The 23,492-nt window shown below is 38.5% G+C and overlaps 1 protein-coding gene across 3 annotated transcripts in view; it reads right to left on the minus strand.

Moving 5' to 3' along the window:
• The window catches only part of LOC126323445 (telomerase reverse transcriptase-like), a 180,682-nt gene that overhangs the window by 19,766 nt on the left and 137,424 nt on the right, over positions 1-23,492 (minus strand). For 2 of the 3 annotated variants that reach the window (XM_049994683.1, XM_049994684.1), the window contains one exon: positions 14,696-14,946. The exons of the other annotated variant lie outside the window; for it this stretch is intronic. In XM_049994683.1, the coding sequence (XP_049850640.1) occupies positions 14,696-14,946 (251 nt within the window). The remainder of the gene's footprint in view (positions 1-14,695; positions 14,947-23,492) is intronic. 3 annotated transcript variants of the gene reach the window in all.

Below are 23,492 nucleotides of genomic sequence, written 5' to 3' on the forward strand. Positions count from 1 at the left end.
CCTCAGAGCTACCCATTCTTCTTCTGCTGTGTTTCTTTCCCCCACTGCTGTCAATTGTTCCCTTATGCTCTCCTTGAAACTCTGTACAACCTCTGGTTCTTTCAGCTTATCCAGATCCCATGTCCTTAAATTCCCACCTTTTTGCAGTTTCTTCAGTTTTAACCTACAGGTCATAACCAATAGATTGTGGTTAGAGTCCACATCTGCCCCTGGAAATGTCCTACAATTTAAAACCTGATTCCTAAATCTCTGTCTTACCATTATATAATCTATCCGATACCTTTTAGTATCTCCAGGATTCTTCCATGTATACAACCTTCTTTTATGATTCTTGAACCAAGTGTTAGCTATGATTAAGTTATGCTCTGTGCAAAATTCTACCAGACGGCTTACTCTTTCATTTTTTAGCCCCAATCCATAATCTCCTACTATGTTTCCTTCTCTCCCTTTTCCTACACTCGAATTCCAGTCACCCATGACTATTAAATTTTCGTCTCCCTTCACTACCTGAATAATTTCTTTTATCTCATCATACATTTCATCAATTTCTTCATCATCTGCAGAGCTAGTTGGCATATAAACTTGTACTACTGTAGTAGGCATGGGCTTTGTGTCTATCTTGGCCACAATAATGCGTTCACTATGCTGTTTGTAGTAGCTTACCTGAACTCCTATTTTCCTATTCATTATTAAACCTACTCCTGCATTACCCCTATTTGATTTTGTATTTATAACCCTGTATTCACCTGACCAAAAGTCTTGTTCCTCCTGCCACCGAACTTCACTAATTCCCACTATATCTAACTTCAATCTATCCATTTCCCTTTTTAAATTTTCTAACCTACCTGCCCGATTAAGGGATCTGACATTGCACGCTCCGATCCGTAGAATGCCAGTTTTCTTTCTCCTGATAATGACATCCTCCTGAGTAGTCCCCACCCGGAGATCCGAATGGGGGACTATTTTACTTCCGGAATATTTTACCCAAGAGGATGCATCATCATTTAATCATACAGTAAAGATGCATGTCCTCGGGAATAATTACGGCCGTAGTTTCCCCTTGCTTTCAGCCGTTCGCAGTACCAGCACAGCAAGGCCGTTTTGGTTAATGTTGCAAGGCCAGATCAGTCAATCATCCAGACTGTTGCCCCTGCAACTACTGAAAAGGCTGCTGCCCCTCTTCAGGAACCACATGTTTGTCTGGCCTCTCAACAGATACCCCTCCGTTGTGGTTGCACCTACGATACGGCCATCTGTATCGCTGAGGCACACAAGCCTCCCCACCAACAGCAAGGTCCATGGTTCATGGGGGGTGCAAAATGTTACGAATCAAAAAATTGCAAATTACGCCCTTTCACCCTAAAGCCAACAGGCACCTAGAATGAATGCACAAAACTATTGTGTGAATGCTGTCATACTATGTAGGGAAGGCACACTTACATTTGAACAGATATGTAGGATTTGTCGCCTCAGCGTACAATAGTTGTGCACACGAGGCAACAGGATACTTACTACCCACATGATGCAATCTATGGGAGACCCATGAACTCACTATTTGAGATTGACACATTGCCACCTGACGTCAACATTTGTGAAGTGAAAAGGCTAGCCCGCCATTTCAAAGCCATATGAATCCAAGTTAAACACAGTAATTTTAAAACCACACAAAAACAGCTAGAACGCAGCAAGAAAAGCACTACACTCCCTAATGTAAATAGGTGATTTGGTATTGCTCTGAAATCCTGTGCTACGAAAGGGACAAACTAAAAAGTTCACTCCTTGCTACAAGGGGACCTTCCCTCTATTTTGCATCACCTCGCCAGCGAATGCCAAAATTCAGTTACCTGGTCATACTACAATAGTACACTTTGAGCGGCTAAAGCCATATCATAGCCCAGCTGTGCTGCCTCAAGCAGCACCGCCTGCTTCTATCTCTAAAGTTATTCTGACTCTAAAGCTGTCACTACAAAAAAGCAGAAAAAGAAGAAAGATAGGAGGATACCAGCACGTCCTCACGATGCTTTGAGAAACAAGCATCTCTATGCCCCGAGGTCCAGGGCATAAATGAGAAGGACGTAGTCATAAGAATGTCACAATAGGATAAGAAAGATAACAATCACTTACTTATTTGTTTGTGACTATAAAATGTATTAGCAGGACAGAACTGAATGGAACAGAGATGCATGCTGTTCTACTAAAAAAAAAAAAAAAAAAAAAAACTGCAAGGTTTGCTTGTGCTCTTTTATGCTTCTAGTTGTGTTGTGTTACAATATAAGTCATAGTGTTAAGCATCAGCAGCTGGAGCAGCGGAAAATGATAATATTCAAGTCATGAAAACTAACCGATAAGTTAGCTAATTAGTTAGCAAAAGGCCTCTCAAATGCTTAATAGTAATCCATTCTTTAAAAACACATATGGTCGCAATGAATGCAAGTGTTACATACACGTGAAGAACATAAGTTATGCTCTGCTTGAGAGTCAGTCAGAAACTACTTCTTGTACCATAATTCAACACACACACACACACACACACACACACACACACACACACACACACACACACACACACACACACAAAAAAAAAAAAAAAAAAAAAAAAAAAAAAAAAAAAAAAATGCAGAGAAAGTTAATTGCCATCTCACTCAATGTTACCAGTACTGTTGGATAGTTAGAGACACAAAATCTTGCACTTGCAAGTAACAGCTGTTACCAGTAAACAATTGTTTCCTTTCTTCCTAGAATGTTTCAGGCATAGTGCAGTTCTATTTCTCAACAAGTATTATGAGATGTTTTGTCAGTCAGTTATTTATACTGCCAGAAGCAAATTGCTTTGTATGTTACAAAGAGTGTAATAAAAATGTAACACGTTACCCACTGCCATTACTTTTGAAGTCAACCAATGTTACTTGCATGAAAATGAAATTGTTCACTAACACAGCTACCTTCTATGAAACACTTAACACTTACACAAGTCAAGTTAGAACCTTACTTTTAAAACAACATCTTGGCTGTTATTTTATACTCAAATTTCGCACACTGGGGCAGCAATTCAGACCCATTTAGGTTCAAAATGGTTGATTATTATTTGGTTGTATGGAAAATTTATTACAAAACAAGAAACTAATAAAGATAAGCTCACTCTTGTCAGCTTAGAGGTAACAGGGCCTTAAGCTTGTCACTAAAGATTCCTACACCGTAGGATCATTTACCAACTGCCTGGAAAATGTCTTTCCATCCTCCTAATAGGAAATATTAAGAAACTTACAATTGGAATAACTTAGCCGGTACAGCGAGTGATGCCACATTATCACCCATGCGCAGACGTTTGAGTGAATGTCGGCCCCCCACCACTTCTAGTGCCAAGTGGCAGCTGTCGCTCTGACATGGTACAGCACTCAGTTGTCTGGCCATGAGCACACTTATTGTTTGACCTACACATGCATTTCTGTACTAACCGGAATACACCAGAATAGTCTCCTACATAAAACATTCACTGTTTCCCTACTTGGCAAAGAATTATTGAAATATAAAGTTAAAACATTAAATCCATTATCAAATAAATGGTTACACACTTGCCTTATGGTTAAATTAAGTCCAATGTTAGACTGCTCAGAGCTCACCTGAAACCATTCTGCACAATCTACCAGAGATCAGTCCTAATATGCAAGCTAATCCTAATAACTTTCATTGGATAAAGGAAGATATTTCTGGTTTCTCATACGACCTGACTCCATTGTGTGATTGAAGAAGCAGAAGCATAATGGATGTATTTTTGAGTAAACCCAAGTCTACCATTACAAGTTTCAGTTAACAGTTCCTGGCAGATCTGGCCATCTTACCTGTCACTATAGCAGAAGTGATTAATGGAGATGCATATTTTAACAATGGCGCCCACTATGATAAGCTTTTTCATGAAAATCCTTGCTATGTGAGAGGGAGAGACAATATAATACACCAGTATAGTCAAACGCTGCCCGAGTAAAAGTACTCGTAATAGAGATTTCAAACTAAGCAGAAACCATATATGAAGATACAAACACAAGTTCTACTCAGGATACAATGTAACATGAATTATTGGTCATGTTCAGTACTGCTCCACTCAAATCAGTGTGAAAACTGTCATCTTTTTTTTTTTTTAAGCTGCAATCATAGTATGAGGACTTGAGCATCTGAAAAAGATCGATCTGTAGCATTTCTGGATGTATTGTTACATCACAAAAGTAGCCAAAGTGAATTACATGCTTTGCATGTGTAACAATAACAGAAAACTATTGAGTAATACAAATCAATATTGATTCTACCACTGCATCAACAAGCCAGATACATTTTCCAACATTTCTCTGCCGCATGAATATTATTTTGACATAAAGATACCGGACAACCAGCTCGTGCTCCAGAGATACGCTGTATTCTGCTGACTGTAGCACATATCACGCCACAGCGACTGCGCCAAGCCTCGCTAACTACAGCATCCAGCACCTTTACGTAATGCAGTTAGAAAAGTTTGGAATACAGCCACAACATTCCCTTTGGACATCAAAATATATAATTGATTTCACCAAACACTGTTATACATATCCTCACAAAGTACACAAAAAACAAAGAAATGCACTTCAAGCTACTTTTTAATGATTTACAATGCGGTTTTCAGACTTCAAGGTAAGGTTGTAACTGGACAATCAACTGTTGCCATGTGCAAGAATCTTTGATGCAGAATACAAATTCATAGTATGTTGCAGGTAGGTTGAATAAATCACTTCAAAGGCCACCAATGAGGACTTATGGTAATGAAAAGTACAGACGGTAATAAAGAGAACAGGCACAAAGAAACAAATCATGTAATGATACAAGATCATAAATAAATATATTGCCCAGTATTAAAGCATTTGAGAGAGCCAAAAATTGTTAAGAAGATCATGTATTAGCAACAAGCAGAGGAAATATTTAGTTCATGACACACCTTAAGGTACAGGAAGAACTGTTAGGTACAAATTGCTCAATACTTTAATGGGAAATATACCAACCAATAAGCAGAAGTAAATGACAGTAGAGACAACAAGAGAAAAGTTATCGCAACAGTTCCTGCTCTAGCTACTACTAACAAATATATGTGAAAATGTTTATTTTGTTTACCAAAAGATTTTGGAGCTCTGCTTCAATGTCTTTGTATTTCATTATGTATTTATGTGTTTTATCTGACAGTCTACCCCCCTCTCTCTGAGCTTGCATCCCAACTTTAAAGTTTATTTTTATTTTCATTTTATTATGTCATGTATAAAAATGTTCAATGCAGTTAAGAGGCTGCTCAAACTGAGCTATTGAGAAATAGCAGATTTAGATACTTCATATTATTGTAACTTTGCTCATTTGAAAATAGCAACTGAGGGAAACATACCAAATATGAGGACATAACTCATTATCTAAATACTGTAAATAATTATTCACTCTCACTGAGAGATGTGCACATAGTGCACTTCAAATAACAAATACTTTTCATGCTGAATTTGAGCATAGTATGCACGCCATGACGCATGTTACTTCAATAATTTAGCTACAGTAGCTATCTCCAGTAACATGGGAGATACGAAAAGATTAGCCCATGGGAACTGGTAGCAGTTTCCTGCACTAACATACATTCACAATCGTTGCCACTGATGGTGATGCCACAGGTTCTATTGTGTATGCCAAAATACGGCATGTGAAGAAATTGCTTAGTGGCCATGCCACTACACCAAAGGAAACAAGGTTATTTATGCTACTGACGGGGCATGGTGCATGGGATTGCCATGGGGCACCCACGACGACATGCTGCTGCAGTTAATTTTTTGAGCCTCCCGCTTTTATTGCTTACCCTAGTGCCATGTTGTCAGCTCTATTTTGTATTTCTTTCTTTTGTTGATGAGGAGCTGGCCAGATTAATTGGGACTAAGGCTTCCGACAGTACTAAAACTATCACATTCATTCCCAGCCACATTATACTGAGGTATCATTCCTCTCTTGTTGCAGTGAAGTTGTCACGAAACTGTGTTCCTTCATCAATTGACTTGCTACTGTGCACAATGCTGAATGGAACACACAGAATTATTCTATTTGAGTGTTCATTTCAAGTGTTATGTCTGTACCTGTAGCTTTACTGGTTATTGCCATTACTGCATGGATTTGGTATACATATGGCTACTGTAAATCCTGTGACCCGCCACCTCCACAGGTTGTATACCACCACAGGTTGTATCAGATCCCAAGCCAGATTGTGAATACCATGAGTAACATCTGATAAGTCACACTGCTTCACAGGTATGGCCCTCCCAATAGGTTAAGCTAAAGAGTTTTATATAACTGTGTACTCAAGTTTTATGCAAACCTGTTACAATCAATTAATGGAAAAATTAGCTTTCAGATGCCAGGAGGAAAAACAAACTAACTATCTGTAATAAAAAGTTTTGATACCTGGTTTGATCAGTTGCCAATTACACCTTTTACAGCCTCATTCTGTATTCGTACCTATCACTTATTGTTAGTTTACATCCTGTTTGTTGTGAGTCACTTGAGCTTCCATTGATGCAATTCCTGCCTGTGAGTGTTGCAGTCGTTGGAACTCGACATGCTCTCATTCGACCAGCTGGCCTTCTGACCATCTCCAGGTCTGTATTATCGCACCCGGGTGACAATGCACTTCGGATCAGCTGCATCCCGGCTGTTGCCGCAACTGTGCCCACCACTGCCTTGGCTCCACGCATGTAGTCAACTACCGGATGCTGCACTGACTGCGATGGCTTAGGAAATTGTGTAGGAAAAGACATTATATTACTGGATACTTCCATTTATGAAGGACTCAGGTGACACCAATGGGTAATGATATTGTTAAGTAAAACCACAAACTTTGTACCCTCTGCCCCTATTGTGTATTTCATGGTCAAATTTTTAAAATGAGAATTCAACCCTCCATCAGTTTTAAGACCCCTTTTTAAACAAAAAAACACTAAATGCCGGTTGCCTTCCATGTACATCAAAAGGAAGACTTTATATTTTTTGAAGTGGTTGTTATAAGTTATTGGTATCAACCATTGTAACAATCACAGACTCATAACCGGCTCTCATGGAAGGTGGAAGGAGTTTTAGATGGTAATGGGTAAAAATGGTAAAAAAATTTATTGTATTTTACTTCCATTATTTTAACTTAGCTTTGGCCACTGCTTGGAGCAGTCACGTAAAATACTCCACAGTACTTGTGGCTGGCTCCAACGCTGTTTTGCTGAGTTAGGGATGCTACCATGGTATTGCTGAGTGAGAGATGCTAACTTTCTGCCACAAACCCACCAAAGGGAGGACTGGGTGCCATCATGTGGGGTACGCAAGAGGGTCGATGTGGTAGCTGCCGTAACAGCGGGTCATTCTCTTGCCTGCCAGCTCCCTTACCCTCTGGATGTGTTTATTAGTCCTTCCTATTGAGGGCAAAATGCTCTTTCTGTACCATGTGCAGTTCACTCCATGACAGTAGTGTTTCCATGAACACTTATCTCTTAGCAGTAGTTTTTGGGAATAAAACCCATTTTTACCCTAAATCCTGGCATTTATCATTTTACGTGTAGGAAGAACACCCTGGGTGCCCACCTTCAACCATTCTGACATGTACAGTTCATGCCCAGAGCTGAGGGTTTACAGTTCTTCCTTTAGATACACTATTACTGTCTGTTTATCTACTTTACTGAACATGTGAATCTTCGTAACTGTTGTAGTTGTTAATTGTTGTTTGGTACTTATTATTGCTACAATTGTCTTGTGCTCAACGACGCCTGTATAGTGTGGATATCCTTAAATCTATTTGCTGCCATTAAATTTAATATGTATCTATAATCTGTTTTAAGGAACTTTCAGGGAAACACGCTTCCACTGTGGACTGATGGAGCAAAGGCGTAATTTCAGTCTTCTTTCCAGTAGTGCAAAAGCAAGCATGATACCTATATCACTTTGTCCACACATATCCTGTTAAGTGGGTGATGCTGAGGAAGTTTATCTGGGTAACGGTGCAGTGGTTGCTGCTAATTTCAGACAAGAACGGGCATGAGGAAATGAAGGAAACAGGGTTACCGATGTGTTACAGGTATGAAATTATGGTTTGTCCACACGCAGTAGTGCGAGAGGGTCAGAACTCCTACACAGAGGAGTTACTGCTGAGTCAGAAAACGGGGAAGGATTGCATAAAAGAAGTGATTAGGTCTGAGTTGTAATTCCAGCAGGTTGAGGAACATTAGCTGTACTCTTATGCTGATGAAGAATAGTAGTAACCAGTTGCTACGAACAAGGGAAGCTCACACTGGCAAAAGGGATGGAACTGGATGAAAGTGGATTGCTAATAAACAGGACATCATGCAAAATAGAGGAACCTATCATCCGCCTGCATACTGCAATTTAGGGAATAACACATCTGACCATTTCATAATTTCAGCCATATGGTCCAGAGTAACCTGAGAAAGTATTACCAGCTGTCAATCTGACTGCTTTGAATCTGACATTAAGACCCGATTTAATTCAGTCCATAGACAAACTCATTACTGAGTAGGAGGGGTGAATCTCTATGGAGATGTCAATGCAGCATGTGGATCAGTTCAGGGACAACCAGTACCAGAAAGAAAGAACACTGATCATTGTCATACCAAGTACCACAGTGACACACTGCTGAGTGTAGTCCTCGTTTGCATGTACGAAAAGCAGAACACTAGATGAAGTTCAGACCCAGCCACAGTTCAAATCCTGGTGGACTGGATTTCCATAGCATAAGAGGCAGCAGCTATAACTAAGTTAAGTTAAGCTAAAAAAGGAACTGTTTGAACTTAGGAGAAGTGGGGCATAAGAACATAGTCATAAGAGCAGTTTTAAGTAAAGAGTGGAGAAAAGGCACCTACCAGGGAACTTATCACTCTAGTTCACATTAGGATAATCTAGTTTAAGCTGACCCGAGAGACTGCGTCTTGTTAAAGGAGAGGGCTATGTAGTAAGCGAACCACATCTGGTCATAAGTGTGCGAGGATGGAAGTGAACTGCAGCAGCACTAGCCACAGGCAAGCACACATGTTATGCTTTACACTACACTGTTCCAACAGTGCCCCAGGGAGGAGGAGCACTCTTGAGTGCTTATTGTAGCAGCTGAGAGCCTGTATGGTTGGGGAAGGCAAACTCGTTGTGCCCTAGCCACACAACATACTAACCTGAAGATGTCGGACACTCATGGCTGTACCAAACGTTTATGTTGATAGAGTATCAATCAAAACTCCGATTTAGTTTGTACTATGTGCTATTGTCCAGCGGAATGGGTGTAAAAGTTCATTAAAAGTAGCACCATAACTACCAGAGCTCTGTGAGGGCATATGTATGAGTGTATAACACATATAGCAGGCATGGGTGAGTTTGTGGGTGAGTTAGTAGAGCGTTAGATTGTTGTAGAAAGGGTTAAGGTTTAAATCCAAGAATAATAATTTTTTAACTGTTTACTCATGAAACAGTTATATGGGGGAGCATTTTCCTGACATGAAAAAAGAGTTTTCGGAGTTTGTAGATATGTTCTTTTGGAAATCTGCTTTTCCTTCATTTCTTTGAAAGTTGTAAATCTATAGAGAACATTTGTATAGATGGGTGTGGTGTTCTGTCAGACATGGGCAGACACCACTTGTGACAGCAGTTAGTGCATTTGTATTTTCACAGAATAATCGTAAACAATTGTATCACATCTGCAGAAGAAGTATTAGTGGTAGTAATAATAATAATAATAATAATAATAATAATAATAATAATAATAAGAATTGACTGCAGATGGCAGTGCCATGTACATTAGATGTGCTTGTTGTAGCTAGAGTCTTGTGTTGTGTACACATACTGCTGTTGTGCGGAATGAATCCATGGAACATTATTGACATCCTCGTCAAACTGGTGCATAGCAACTGTTGTGTACATAAAACAATGGAAATAACTGAACATGAGAGAAAGTGTGCAGCATTCCTATGGATATATTTGATCAGTGGAATGCGTTGAACGTCACAGAAGAGGAAACTTTAGATATTGACGAGCGCATACCACATGAAGCGGAATCTTCCGTTTGTGACCAAGTGAATGGACTAGAGTCAACATCTTCGATATCATCGCCAGAAGGGTTCTTAACCAATGTGCTCTATAGATTTACTACTTTCAAAGAAACAAAGCGAAAGCACACTGCCAAAAGAACATATCTACAAATACTGAAAAGTATTTTTTCATGTCAGGAAAATGTTCTCTCATGTAACAGTTTCACACGTAAACAGTTAAAAATAAATCGTTATCCTTAGTACGAAAATCTAACATTCTACGAATTCACCCAAACATACCATTTGTATTGTATGCTCATAAATATGCCTTTAGGGAGCTCTGGGAGCTGTGGTGTTACTTTCAATTAACGATTATGCCTGTTCTGCTGGATGGCAGCATATAGTATGAACTAAATTGGAGTTTTGGTTGATACTCTATCAACATACAACGTCTGGCACAGATCTGATTGTCTGACATCTGGAGGTTTGGGTGTAAGCAGCAACTGATGCATCAATTCATGTTCAATGGCAGCCACAGATATTTGCAGAAGTCCTGTGCCTCAATTGGAGAATATATTTCTATTTATTGAGAGGACAGGATGTCCATAGTGCCTTTCACGTCATAAAGTATTCAAGTCTGCTAAGAAGTACAACATACAGCATCATTATACACACCTTCATGCAGCATATTACAAGTAGATAGAAGGTGAAGCATGCAAAGAGCCAGTAGCCAGGCGTAAGAACAACATGCCAGGAGACATAAGTTTAAAAAAAGAATACTTAGCACAGAAGTCATAGAAATATGCAACATAGTTCATGTACTGAAATGCATTTATACTTTTCAGGTAATTGACATGGAAGAAAACAGAACTGATGCAGCAGTCTGAACAAGCTACAAAGTGCTCACATTACAGCAATGTGTGTCAAGTCGTTTTCTTTAGAACTTCTCATAAAACTGTGCATGGTAGCTATTGCAGAATGTTTCCACTGGAGCTGCAGGCAACTGAAGGGATTTGCCTTTCAAAGCAAACAGTGTCTCATCGAATCCTGGATGTCACAGCAAATTTAGAGATGCAGCTCACGAAAAAAGCTGAGAGCTCTTTTGCATTTTTACTAGCACTTGAAAAAAGCACAGATATATGTGACTGTGCTCAACTTTCAAAATTTGTGTGTGGTGTCGATATGGAACTGCAGATGGCTCAGGAACTCTCAGATGTGGTACTGCTCAACTGCACAGCAACAGAACTTGATATTTCTGAATCTGTTTGTGAATCAGTAGACAATATGAATTTGCTGATAGATAAGCTCCAGTCTGTAGCCTCAGGCAGTGCACCACAAATGATCTGACATCATCAGAGTTTGGCTGCTTTTGGTTTGAAAAATAAACTCAAGAATGAATTCGAGAAAAGACATTTTAACTGTTCACTGTTTCATTCACCAACTGGCACTATGAGCTAAAACAGTGGAACCAGGTGATACAATGAAAGTTGTGGTCAAATGCATGAATTTTGTGTGGCATCACAGTGCAAATCGACACCAATTCAAAGGATTCCTGAATGATATGAAGCAGAGTATGGGGACAGACCTTACCACAGCATAGTTCGTTGACCGAGATGAGGAAAAGTTCTTGACATTTTCTTTACCATTCATGAGTAAAAATCTTTCTTTCTGGAACTGAAAGAGAAAAAAGTGAGTTGCCTGAAAGATTGAAAATGGACACGAGACCTAGCATTCTTAGGCGACATACCTATACATCTGAATAATTTAAATCTGTCTATGCAGGCCAAAGAGCAGCGATAAGTTGATGTGCTTGACCAGATCAGGGCATCCGTTGAAAAGCTATGTTTGTTTGAGAGGCAGATGGCTGATAGAATTTTAACCTTTTTCAGTTGTCTGGATTATTTAAAATTACCTGAAGGTACCAGTTTTAGTCAAGTCAAGGTAAGGCAGCTCGTCACATCCTTTGTAACAAAATTCCGAGTGCTCACAATTTTTGAAATGGGAATGAAATTGTTCGGCATGCCTTTCACAGTTTTATCCAGTGATCTGCCATCGTCACTTCAGTTGAAAGTTACTGATCTACAATATTCAACTTTATTGAAACATAGGTACAACAACATGCTAAATTTGACATGGTGGTATTGTTCGCTACAGCAAAAAATGTTTCCCGAGGTCCACAAAAATTCTGCATTTATCACGTGCATGCTTTAATCATTAAATTCTTGTGAGCAGCTTTTCGCAGCAATGAAAAGAATAAAAACCAAGGAAGAATCTTTTGATCAGAATGCGACACAGAAGGCGATCCTCCACATTAATGTTGCAATCACCCTGACACCCAATATTTCTGCTCTTGTTATGAAAAAAAGTGTCTAATTTCAGAAACCCTATAGACATATGCAGTTTCTTTTAAAACATTGTTTCTAATTTATTTCCTTAACTTCTTATTTGCCAGACAGCATGTTGCTATGTGTTCACTGCTAAGAGAGTGATGTTGGCGATCATGTCAAGTGTAGCAAGCAGATTAAAAGTCCTGTCATGGCACCTGCCATGTCATGTGTTGCTGGCACATTTGATTGCTAGCAGCAAGCGACAGCACCCCAAAGAGCAGGGAGTGCTCTGCAGCTCAGAATGGAGATTATGAGCTGGAAAAGCCTGCTTTACACAATATAAAACAGGCTTTGCAATATCGAGAAGTTGGCCTAGGAGGTTCAGGAAGTAGTTGACACAGCAGGCCGAAACAGTAGACAACCTAACAGCCTGTGCTGCAAGTCACAGCAAAGCCAAAACAAGTGCAGCTTGAAAGTGTATAAACGCCAAGCCATTTTATACTAGAGTCACTTCTGTTAGTGTTGCAGCTCTACCACTAAAGGGTTGTGTCACTTGGCCGCAGTCTGGAAGGTTGTTTGTGAGCCACAGTTCAACTATGCTTCAAGTAGTCTGCCCTGAGATGATGGGATCTGGAGTCGCTCTCTTCATGGGCCAGTTCTGGCCTTGGAAGCAGTTCGCCATTATGTCACCAGGCTGCTGCCTTCTGGATAGTGTCGGGGCACAGGCTACGGCACAACACATTGTCACAGCTAACCAAGACTGCCCAGAGTTGGGATCACTGCTGATGGAGACAGCCGCATCACAGGCCACTCTCCAGCCAATGCTATGCTCTGCCAACATTGCAGTGCGAAGACACGCAGTAGACTGCAGAAAGCAGCGGCCAAGATACTGCTTCCTGCACTGAGCTATGGTGAGGAGCTGTAATAAAGCATTTGGCATTACACAGTGTTTATTTGTTGCCACAAGGCAGCCCCCCAAACCCCACTCAGCACCCAGATTTTCAAATTGATGAAGAGCTCCAATAATGACATTGTGATTGAGGCACATACATACTGGGCAAGCTAAGATTTTCTCCACAGTTTCTGGTTACATCTAACTGTAGTCTGATGGTCTGTTGGAATGACCCATTAATAAGTTTATTCCCACTCTTGATGCTGGGTCTTACTCAAACACTCTTGTGTGCACCTTCAGTTTCTATCTCAGTGGATTTGAGCTCTAGTTCCACTTCAACAAATTGTATCAGACTAGTTCAGTTGCAATTTCAGTTGGAGACAGTATTTCCAAACTGTTGGTAAGGGTAATAAGTGTAGATTGATTTCTCCCTGGACCTTGGCTCCTTTGTAGAGTATCCCTAAACCTAACACTGACTCTCAGGCTATTTGTTGGGTGTTGATGGGAAATGTATTTTCTGGAAAAGAAAAATAATTCATGGGTGAGGATAGTACCAGAGGTACCTCTAGTACCGTCTCCCATCATTTTGTCCAACACACCCATTCAAAGCAGTTTTCAACTGATTGACAGCAATCAAGGCAATTTCCAGCTGTTTATAAATAGCAACCAACTCATCCCATGCCCAAGAACAGCATTTACAATAAGATTGAATTTTCACTGATGCAATGTATTTCTGCATAATAAACAACCACAACCTAAGTGAAATTAATCTCGCTGATTCATTTTTAATTTCAGTACCACTTATATTACAAGAATTACAAATCTGTTACAGAACTGAAGCTACAGTGCCAAAGGAAGTGCTTTCTTTTTTATAAATAAAAAAAGCCTGGGATAAAATTTACTGATTTGTTAAGCTCAATAGAAATTTGTGTATGGAACTTTTGTTTTGTCAAGGTTATACTCTCTAATGGATTTACTTGACAAAGTCATCAATTATAGAGTTTTACAACAAATATAGACACTGCTGTTGAAGGTGGAAACTACATGGAACATGAATTAACAGTTATATGTGCAGACACAATGTTACCATTGGTTTCATACGAGGTACATTTATGTCATGGTCCTGAGAGTTGGAACACTCTGATAGGCACTGGACTTATACTTATTGCTGGAGTAAGAAACATATGCTTAATTTAGCCTGCTACTGTTAGTTCCAACAATAAATTGAATAATTCATTAATTATCTTATTAATGAGCAAGGTGTTACACAATTAAAACAGATAATGACAAAAGATAGACTTTAATAAAAGATAAAGTATTTTTATGAATGATTTCCTCCCTCTGTGTACCCCAAACAGAAGCAATAGAGCTGAGGACAACACTGAAAAATACAAACATTACTGAAAATATGTATCACTTACTTCCACAGTTTCTTTTGCTGATCTTCACACATCTGCGTGTCTCAATTCTTATGGATTTTACAATTGTGCTGAAGATAAACTGTACATTAATGAAAGTGAATGTCTTTCGTATCACTTCACTGAATTTATATGCTGCAAGAAGTGCTACTCCAAAGACATTTATTAGGACAGTTTTCCTTGAATTAACTTTTAAATTCAACATAATGGGTTTCATGGAGAGAAACTGGGTCTTCATCACTGTTTCAAGGTACCTTAAATAGTCAGAAAATTGTTGATTCAGTTTTCACCTTTAAATTTGTCGAAATTGTCTAAGCATATGCATGCAAAAAATGTTTTTAATCCCAACTCTATGGGTCAAGAATGAAGACAACCATACACTGAAGCTGCACATAAAAGTATGCATGAAGTTGGTTATAAAACATAAAATAATAATAAACCAGAAAAACAGAATGAAAGAAATGCTGTGCATTAATATACACAATTCCAAGTTTCTGACAGCAAACATTTTTCTTGCATGGAAAATGTGATCAACTCAGTATCCTAACACCTGCTCAATTTGTTCATGTAACTACAAACAGATTTAAGTTTAAAATACAAGTGTGTTTCAAACAGTCTTCATTAATTCTCCACAATATAAGTCAAGGCTCTGTGACCACTGTGTAGTGTAAACAATTCTGTTCATAATCAAAGGAGCTGATCGTAAAATACGTTATGTTCAACTATGTTCAGTTTCTTGGAGCAAAATGTCAGTGGTACGTTGTCAGTTCAGCTGAGCAACAAACCCAAGTAATATAACCTACTAAGATGCAATACTGATCTGATTTACCCTGTATGGTATATCCACTATGTCAGCCATTTTTATTGATTCATTAAATATTAGGTAAGAAATGGCAGCATTACAGAATTTTGTTCACATTCTACTCCATTATCACATCTGTTATAAAAAGACAGTTATCAATTAAAGGGAATCAGAACCATAGTGTCATGGCATATTCAAGATGCTCCCTCATCAATGTTTAATGGACAGATACTTTCCAAGTTATACAGAATGTGGACTGGTCACATTCTTCTGGAGTGAGCTTCTAGAAATACCACTGAGTTACTACCTCAGTTGCCATGTACCAAGTCCACAACTAGCAATCAATTTTCATTGGTGATGTGTGTGATTAAGACACGAACGCATGTGTGCAAACTAATTAGGGAATTCCAACTACACTTTTGCATTTGAAGACAATGAGAACAAAACATCTGACTTGTTTTTCCATCATTACAGAAAGTAATTTGATTTTGTATTGCCAATAATAATAATCATAATAAGAAAGTAAAATAAACATAAAGTCAAATACATAGACACCAAAGGCGTACAATCATCATCAGAAACTCTTAGTGACTTAAATAAAACAGTAAAAGAGAACTCAGCTATGAAACAACTTGTAAGAAGCTACAGAAAGATATACAGGAAAGTGACAAAATGAAATCAGTCTGAAATAATTTTAATAATAATGTTGGCAGAAGTAAAATAAGACACAAAAAAAGTGAAGCAAAATCTGTGGAAGACACCATACAACATGCTAACATATTTGATGAACATTACACAAACGGAGTACAAAATTTAATTTAAAATAAATGTAATCAGATACTGAGTTAAAGCCTCCTAAAATGGAAGTATCTTGAGTATGCATCCAGATCTGGAAATAATTAGCATCCTCTGGTCGTAACTGTATCCCAATAAGATCATTAAACTAAGTTCAAAAAACAGAAAACTCTGAGATGACTGATATCAAAAGTGCATTATTTAGTACAGGAATGTTCATAACCCAAAACAATCAATAATAAAGCCACTTCACTTCACAGAACAGGATGATAGACAAGAAATACAAAACTAATATCTAGCTTTTCTAAAATAATTGTCAGGAGTCATGCATAGAAAAGGTTATCTAAGCATTCGGCATACAAATAAAAATGGATCTTGAAGCCAACAAAGTGAATAACTGATGGTGTTTCGAGAGTGGACCCACTCTTCATCGATTTTCAAGCTTCACAGTTCAACTATGCACCACCCAGTCTCTTGTAGAGTTTCATAGAAACACTAAAGGATAAAACAAATCTGCTGTAATAACACACTTTTGACTTCTAGAAGTAATTCCTTAATGCTCCAGGAAAAGGTGACATTAAACAACCGTTACAATCTGCTTAGTAAATTCTACAGGTATCAGTAGACCTGCCACTAGTTTTATAACTCATCTGCCTGGAAGGTAAGAGTTGATAGAAATATGTCAAGTAAATAGGAATTACTTGGCAAGACTGTAGATTGATTGTAGATTGTATTTTATTGGTCCTGTTGTCTACATAGCAGCTTATGCATAAGACATTGGACAAGTCAAGTTATAAATATACAGGCTGAAAGTAATTTCAAGGCATACATTGTAAGCTTACAATAATACACTTTACACGTAAGTATTTATATAACACATTTCATAAATTTAAATATTCTTCAATGGAGTAAAAGCAGTGATGCTGTAAATATGACTTTAGAGATTTTCCAAATGTATTGACCTCAGTGATAGCTTTTATGTTTTCAGGAAGTTTGTTATAAAGCTTAACTCCCATGTGAAAAGTACCTTTTTGGCACAGTGCTGTGCTGATTTGAGTCATATGTAAGTTTCTGTTTTGTCTGGTAAAGTGTTCATGTATATCACAGTTTTTTTGTAGTCTCTGGTCCTTGCCTATTACATTTAATTTAAAGAACAAAAGGGTTTCCATAATGTATACACATGGTAATGGGGGAATACCAGATTTCTTAAACAGGGGTTTACAAGAGTCTCTAGGCTTGCACCCAAACAAGATTCTAATGGCCCTTTTTTGTAGTTTAAAAGTGCTATTAGCTGTTTTAGAGTTTCCCCAGAAGGTGACCCCATATCTAAGACGAGAATGAAAGTACGTGTGATATGCATTCAATACTGTTTTCTCCCTACAGCATGATTTTAATGAACAAAGAAGATAACATGTTTTGCTCAGTTCAGCATTGAGATATTCAATATGCTTATTCTATCTGATGTTACTCTGCAGCCAAAGTCCTAAGAATTTGGTTTCAGTACTGTTACCAACTGGCTCGTCATTGATAGAGACTGATGGGATAAACATGTCCTTGTTAGGAACATTGTGGAATTTTAGAGCAACGGTTTTCTTACTGTTTATTACAAGCTGATTACTCTGTGCCCAGTTACTAAGTTGTTTCGTGACCGTGTTTACTGTCTGCTGTAACTGTTTATCGTCGCCTCCTTTTAGTAGAATCGTGGTGTCATCTGCAAATATGATTTTTTTGTGTGCATCAATATTTAAGCTTAGGTCATTTATGTACAGAAGAAACAGAAGGGGTCCCAATACAGATCCTTGGGGTACACCACATTTTATTTGTTTATAGTCAGATAAATGATTAGATACAGTTTTTAGTTCAATATTTGTGTGCTTGACGCACACTGCCTGCATACGATTTGTCAGGAAGGAACTGATCCACTTGTTGGACAGACCTCGAATACCATATCTTTCTAGCGTTGATAGCACAATTTTATGGTCCACCATGTCAAAAGCTTTTGACAAGTCAATAAAGACTCTTATTGTTTCCTGTTTTTTGTCCATCAGGTTTAGGATGGAATTGATGCACTCATAGATAGCAGTTGTTGACCTCTTATTTCTGAATCCATGTTGTTCATTACATAGGATGCTGTTTTTATTAATAAATTTCATAAGTTTCTCATACATCACTTTTTCCAGTACTTTAGAGATGCAGGAGGAAATTGTGATGGGTCTGTAGTTATTTACATTGTCTTTATCCCCTTTTTTATATACAGGAATAACTTTTGATATTTTCAACACATCAGGGAAAGTGCCTGTCTGAAGTGAGCAGTTGCATAAATGTGTGAGTACTTCAATCAGATTTGATGCGCTCTTCTTTAACATTGTTGCAGGTATACCATCAATACCTGCCGATTTGGAATTTTTTAGTCCTTTTATTGCTTTAGCTACTTCATCTTGTGAAACAGAACTGATGTACATTGATCCTCTACATGCACTTATTTTATATTCATTTGCCTGGATGCTCTTTTAAAGTTTGATTGTAACATATTTTCAGCAACACCTGTGAAAAAGTTGTTAAATGTGTTGGCTACTTCTAAGGGGTTTGTTACTTTTTTATTTTTATGTGATAGTGTTATATTTTTCCAAGGTTGTCTGTATTCTCCGCATTCTTTTTTTATAACACTCCAAATAGCCATTGATTTATTAGCTGAATTATAAATGATTTCATCATTATGCATTATTTTTGCTGCTTTTATTACATTTCTTAATATTTTGGAGTATTTTTATAGTATGCGCATACTACAGGTGAGGAATTTTTTGAGTTACATATTTCATGAAGTAGTCTTTTCTTCTGGCATGAAACTCTTATTCCCTTTGTGATCCAGCTGTTTGTTCTAGAGTTTACCCGTATGGTTAATGTTTTCAGTGGGAACGCAAGTTCAAAGAAATGGGTTAATACATCAATGAAAGTGTTGAATTTTTCATTTATATCGTTCATTTTGTACACTCCTAGCCATTTTTCTTTGTGTAATAAGTTGTTGAAGTAGTTCACATTATGCTGATTATAACTTCGATATGCTGTTCTGAAAGACATGTTGTTAATAATACTGTCTTGTACTTTTATGCTTAATATTTGACACAGGAAAGACACAGGAAAGCATCTTATAAGTAACTTACCACACCAGCTGTCATCAGTAGAGCCAATGTTGTTAAAAAATGATACTATCTTTTTATTAGATAACACAATAAAATTGGCTTTTGTTTCTTTGTTTTGCTTGGATCTGGCCTGTGTCAGTTGAACTGTCAGCAAGAGAGAGAGCACCTTCCATTGCTGTTACAGGTAAGATGAGTACACTATTTGTTTGTGAATTATATTTATGAGCTTCAAACAGGAGTGAGTTATTTTCAGTTACCTGTATGGATACTGGTTTAGTTTCTTAATTTTTTGCGTGTTTGAGTGCTCACCATCAGCAAGATGGACTACATTGTGTTGCTGCTACACATAAGGCGAGTACTCTGTTTGTTTGTGAATTATATTTAAGAGCTTCAAACAGGAGTGACTTATTTTCAGTTATCTGTGTGGAAATTAGCTACCTTTCTTAATTTGTTAGGCATTTGAGTGCTTACCAGGCATAGTCTAGCATTCTAATAACTGTGTACTGTACTGTTTTGTTGCCTTTGGTATGGGTAAGGACTGTGATTGCTGTGGTCAGATGTGAGCTTAGTTGGTGACTCTTCGTGCACAGCTACAGGCAGTGTTGGCTTTGGTCACACAGCTTGAGGCTTTTGTTAATGGGCGTCACTGTGGGAGGCTGAACGTGGGGATCCAGGAGACATGCAACACATGACACATATCCCAGACTGGTCCACTACAGTGGCTGCCCAGGGCACAGCCCACACTGAAGTTGACCCACCATCCATGGTCAAGTGGAAGGTCGCTCCACACTCCAAGGAGAGGCAGGCAGCGAAAGACTTTCCTAGGGTCTGATCGGCCACCCCAGTTCATCTGACATACAGGTTCTTGGTGCTGTCTGTGGCTGACAGAGTCCCTGGTTAGATGAAATCCCTTGCCCTGTTCCAGAGGAAGTGTCTCAACCCGCAAGGTCTGGGCACTCACAGAGGGTGGGGTTACTGATAGTTGGGAGTTCCCATGTTAGGCATGTAATGTACCCTCTTAGGATATGGCTTTCAAGGAGGGGAAGGAATCCAGTGCGCACTCTATATGCATACTGGCAGGGGTCATTCCAGATGTGGAAAAGGTGCTACCGGGTGCCATGAAGAGTACAGGGTGCAGCCAACAGCAGGTGATGGCTCATGGCAGAATTAACGATGTGCATCACTTTGAATCGGAAAAGATTCTCTCTGGTTTCAGGTGGCTAGATGAAATAATAAAGACTGCCAGATTTGCTTGCGAGATGAAGGCAGAGCTCGCCATATGTGGCATCATTGACAGAACTGAGTGTTGTTCTTTGGTACAGAGCTCTGAGGAGGGTCTGAATCAGAGGCTCAGATGGTTCTGTGACCATGTAGACTGCAGATTCCTTGACTCGCACCATAGGTTGGTGGATTTCAAGATTCCTTTTAATAAAACTGTGCACAAAACACGCAGGAGAGTAGACCTAGAAACAATCAGTATTGTAGTTGTATATTGTTGTAGCTGTGATGGAAAAGAACCAGAGCTCCATACAGTAATAGAAAGCACTGAAGCTCATATGGTTATAGGTATGGAAACCTGTCTAAATCTAGAAACAAGGTCAGCCAAAATTGTTACAGAGGATCTAAGTGTGTAGAGAAGGGACAGATTAAAGACATTTGGTGGTGGAATGTTTATTGCTGTCAGAAGTAGTTTACTTTGTAGTAAAATTGAAATAAATAGTTCCTTTGAGTTAGTATGGTAGAAGTTATATTTGACAACATCAATAAGTAAATAATGGGTCCCTTCTGCCAATCCCCTGACTCAGATGATACAGCTGCTGAACTTTTGAAATAGAACTTGAGTCTCATTTGAAATAGGTACCCCACTCATACAGTAATAGTTGGTGGTGACTTCAATCTATGCATGATATGTTCAGTGGTGGCTTGCAAGTATGCATTCTGCGTGTTCACAAAATTCAGATAAATCGAAGAGTGTGAAATTAATAGCATCTGCTGTATAACAGTCTTGCTTATCAACAAGTTTATACAACTACAGCCACTGATAATAATAATCCCTAGCAACATATATTGGCGAGATAAAGAGGGTTGTTGTTGTTGTTGTTGTTGTTGTTGTTGTGGTCTTCAGTCCTGAGACTGGTTTGATGCAGCTCTCCATGCTACTCTGGTCAAGTTGTGCCACAAACTTCTCTTCTCCTCAATCCTACTCAATACTTTCTCATTAGTTATGTGATCTACCCATCTAATCTTCAGCATTCTTCTGTAGCACCACATTTCGAAAGCTTCTATTCTCTTCTTGTCCAAACTATTTATCGTCCATGTTTCACTTCCATACATGGCTACACTCCATACAAATACTTTCAGAAATGACTTCCTGACACTTAAATTTATACTCGATGTTAACAAATTTCGCTTCTTCAGAAACGCTTTCCTTGCCATTGCCAGTCTACATTTTATATCCTCTCTACTTCAACTATCATCAGTTATTTTGCTCCCCAAATAGCAAAACTCCTTTACTACTTTAAGTGTCTCGTTTCCTAATCTAATTCCCTCAGCATCACCCGACTTAATTCGACTACATTCCATTATCCTCGTTTTTCTTTTGTTTATGTTCATTTTCTATCCTCCTTTCAAGACACTGTCCATTCCGTTCAACTGCTCTTCCAAGTCCTTTGCTGTCTCTGACAGAATTACAATGTCATCGGTGAACCTCAAAGTTTTTATTTCTTCTCCATGGATTTTAATACCTACTCCGGATTTTTCTTTTGTTTCCTTTACTGCTTGCTCAATATACAGATTGAATAACATTGGGGACAGGCTACAACCCTGTGTCACTCCCTTCCCAACCGCTGCTTCCCTGTCATGCCCCTCGAGTCTTATAACTGCCATCTGGTTTCTGTACAAATTGTAAACAGCCTTTCGCTCCCTGTATTTTACCCTGCCACCTTTAGAAAAGAGGGTAAATAAATTTAAATATCTGGGAGAAATTATCCAAGAAAATGGCTTAGAAAAATTCACTGTAGATGAAAGAGTACATAAAATGGAGAGAGTTTATGGAATACAACTGGGAAAATCTACAACAAAAGGTGTCTGTCTAAAAATTTGAAGATACAGCACTACAACACAGTAGTAAATCCAGAATGTCTTTATGCAAGTGAATGTTTACTACTGAACTACAAATTACACAAACTTGAAGTCCTAGAAAGAAAAATCATTTGAAAAATACTTGGACCACTAAAAAATACAGAGGTATGGAAATTAAGAAGTAATGAAGTTGTTTATCACAACATAGAAAACATAAATGAAACACTATGAAAGAAGTGACTGCTATTTTCTGGACACTTATACAGAATGAACAGCAACATGTTAACGCAAACAGATTTTTAAATATCTTTGGGGCAAGAAGTCAACAATAGCCTGGATACAAGAAGTTAGGAAGATTTGGAAAGAAATAACACAAGTGAAAAAGATGCAACAGAAAGAGAGAGTTTCAAGAGGAAAGTGTTAAAAATGGAAGGATTCCATGGCAAGAGGGAGAGAGAAGAAGACAGGGTCAAAATGGTCCGAGGAGAGAAAAAGGATACATTGTGAAAAGATGAAAGAATACTGGAGGGAAAAGAAAGAACAACAAAGAAGGAAGCATTGAAATTGATGTGTGGTCCTCAGATGACCCCAAACGAATAAAGAAAGAATCTCTGCCCTTACTCTTTGCCTTTAAATATGTCTGCTTGTGTCTGTGTATGTGCGGATGGATATGTGTGTGTGTGCGAGTGTACACCTGTCCTTTTTTTTCCCCTAAGGGAAGTCTTTCCGCTCCCGGGATTGGAATGACTCCTTACCCTCTCCCTTAAAACCCACATCCTTTCGTCTTTCCCTCTCCTTCCTGAAGAAGCAACCATCGGTTGCGAAAGCTAGTAATTCTGTGTGTGTGTTTGTGTGTTTTGTTCATGTGCCTGTCTGCCGGTGCTTTCCCGCTTGGTAAGTCTTGGAATCTTTGTTTTTAATATATTTTTCCCATGTGGAAGTTTCTTTCTATTTTATTTGCATGTAAAATGAGAAAGATATA

This window comes from Schistocerca gregaria, chromosome 2 (genome assembly GCF_023897955.1).
Source record: "Schistocerca gregaria isolate iqSchGreg1 chromosome 2, iqSchGreg1.2, whole genome shotgun sequence".
Taxonomy (NCBI): Eukaryota; Metazoa; Arthropoda; class Insecta; order Orthoptera; family Acrididae; genus Schistocerca; species Schistocerca gregaria.